General features: G+C 45.0%; 1 protein-coding gene across 2 annotated transcripts in view; it reads left to right on the top strand.

Annotated features, from left to right (window-relative positions):
• The window catches only part of LOC135817675 (E3 ubiquitin-protein ligase MYCBP2-like), a 102374-nt gene that overhangs the window by 92644 nt on the left and 7230 nt on the right, over window positions 1-2500 (top strand). For both annotated transcript variants that reach the window (XM_065330901.1, XM_065330900.1), the window contains exons 73-74: window positions 310-438; window positions 993-1125. In XM_065330901.1, the coding sequence (XP_065186973.1) occupies window positions 310-438; window positions 993-1125 (262 nt within the window). The remainder of the gene's footprint in view (window positions 1-309; window positions 439-992; window positions 1126-2500) is intronic.

The raw sequence follows: 2500 nt of genomic DNA, 5'->3' as shown, positions 1-2500 counted from the left end.
TCTTATGATCTCACCACTGAATGTCTTGTATTGCTGTGCTAAATATCAAAAGCTGGAGAAGTTCAAAATATATTAGTGGTAGTTTACCTGCATTCATCTGTGTTTGGGTGGGTGCGTGTGTGTGCGTGTGTGTGCGTGTGTGTGTGTGCGTGTGTGTGTTGTGTAACTTATGAAACTTACTCATGTCTGAACCTCGCGTATCTGCACATGTACTTCCAAACTTATTTAAAAATACATTTGTATAATTATTGTATCTTGTGTGCGTGTGCGTGTGTGTGTGTGTGTGTGTGTGTGTGTGTGTGTTTACAGCGCACTTGTGAGAATCACGACGACGGCGAGACAAGAGCCATTGTCGAGTGCAACGTGTGCGGATCTCTGTGTGGCGAGTGTGACCGTGTGCTTCACTTGCCGAAGCGCAACAAGGGCCATCAGCGCCAGGTATGCCTAGCCCGGACTACGTGTGTGCAAAGCTGTTGTTTATTGCGTGGTGGAATTGTGCTCTACACTGATAGACCAGGCGAGACTGTACCTGGCTGCTGTACAAAGAAACAATCTCTTAGTCCTACAAACCCAAGCTGGGTAAACCATTCTGTAGTCGTATACACTCAGCACCCAACAGTAATACCTGTATTTAACAACCACTGCAGTAAGAGACTAACTGTTACTGTCTTGAGATACAGCTGAACACAGGGCTTATCTGTGCACAGTCTACACTGTATAGTCAGTCAGGCAGTGCTGCCATGTTAGCAGCATGCACTACATAGTGCTGCTGCTGCTGTCACTGCTGCTGCTACTAATGTGCTGCTGCTGCTGCTGCTGCTGTCGCTGCTGCTGTTCACTCACTGACTGCACACATGCAGGCAATTGTGCTAGTTGAGTAATGCTGTTATGTACATGCAAACAGTATGGTATTTTCTTAAAGTTGAGTTTCTATTCTACTTGAGCAGCACAACAAAATGGTGTTGTGTGTTTGCGATTGGCTACGTTGGCAGGTCTTCAAGGAAGAAGAGGAGGCTATAAAGGTGGAGGTTCACGAGGGCTGTGGACGTGTCAAGCTGTACTGGCTGATGGCACTGGCTGATCCGAAAGCATTGCGCGCCATGGTGGAGTTCAGGGACATCCAATGTAAGTCAACAAATTGGAATTTACTTCTTAGTACTGTAGAGCCTCTCTTCTCCAAATGCCGAGGGATGCCCCTATTTCAGAATCGTCCCTAACTCGGAAATATACTGCAGCAGCCATAATGCATTGCTGCACATCATTTTCTTCAAATGGGCTTGCTAAACCAAGATGGATGCCTTTCTCAATAGGAAGGGCTAAGAGCTTAAAAGACCATGTATGCAGTGAAGCAATTGAGCTACTGTAACTGGCACGAAAAGAGATACTGCAGATACCTGCATTCAAGGTGCCCGGGTGAGGGAGCTGCTCTGATATGGGAGGTGCCTGGATAAGAGAGGTGCCCCGATATGGAAGGTTATACTCTTAGTCTCTAGGTAAAAAGAAATGTCATTATTGTGCTATGGCAGACAGACATTTTGCATTATGTCACGTCATAAATAGTGCTTCGCACTCGAATCCTTTCCATTGGAGACCTGGCAACTTATTCCACAGAGTCACGAAACATGATCTCTGGATGATGTGCCTACTAACTTCGTTGTATGTCGGGGAGGTAGGAAGCAGATTTCTACTGGTCTAGCGGCCTAAGACGTCACACATGACAAGCCACACTATTTGATAATCCAGGCATATACATGTACATTGTATTTGAACTAGGTCAAAGTAATGACTCTGGATGATACTACAGCAAAGTATAGCAATAGGGAGGTTCCGGAGTACGATTTTTCGTGCCAAAATCCGTAGAGGCGCTACGGAATTTTTACACGTTTTCGAGCAGTGAAATGTTCCGGAGTACGGAACTTATGTGTTTGCCGTCATTGCCTAGGTTACGATCGCAAACACGTCACATTCCCGCGCTATGCATTTTTATTTTGAAAATTTGTACCAAAATCAAAACTTCCCGTGGAAAATCGATGTTTCTCGTACCAAATTTGTACGCGAAAAATCTTTCTGCACCCGATGACGCAAAATCTCCATACGAAACATGGTTCGTATGAAAGCCAGTCCACACGGATTCTCCGTGCCGAAAAATCGTATGGAGCACGCCTGGAAAAAATCCGTAGCGCCCATACAGATTTTGGCACGGAAAATCGTACCCCGGAACCTCTCTATTGTCTAATATGGATTTATAGATGAGGTAAAAAATTCTACTAAAAATGATTTTTTCAGTATGAAAGAATATTTTGGTGCACATATTGTAGTTGCTCCCTTCTTTGCCTTAGCATTTTCTCCGTTGCTGTAACTACCTCACTGTGGGTAGAGCTCGATTGGCGCTTTGTGAAAGCAGAACTCCCATCCTTGTACGCTAAGCTTGCATGCAGAAAACAAGCATCAGGTGTGTGATACACTGCACTGAGGGAGCTACACCAACAACACTTCACTA

The sequence above is a fragment of the Sycon ciliatum genome, chromosome 5, assembly GCF_964019385.1.
Source record: "Sycon ciliatum chromosome 5, ocSycCili1.1, whole genome shotgun sequence".
In the NCBI taxonomy this organism is placed as follows: Eukaryota; Metazoa; Porifera; class Calcarea; order Leucosolenida; family Sycettidae; genus Sycon; species Sycon ciliatum.
This window is presented reverse-complemented; position numbering and strand designations above follow the sequence as displayed.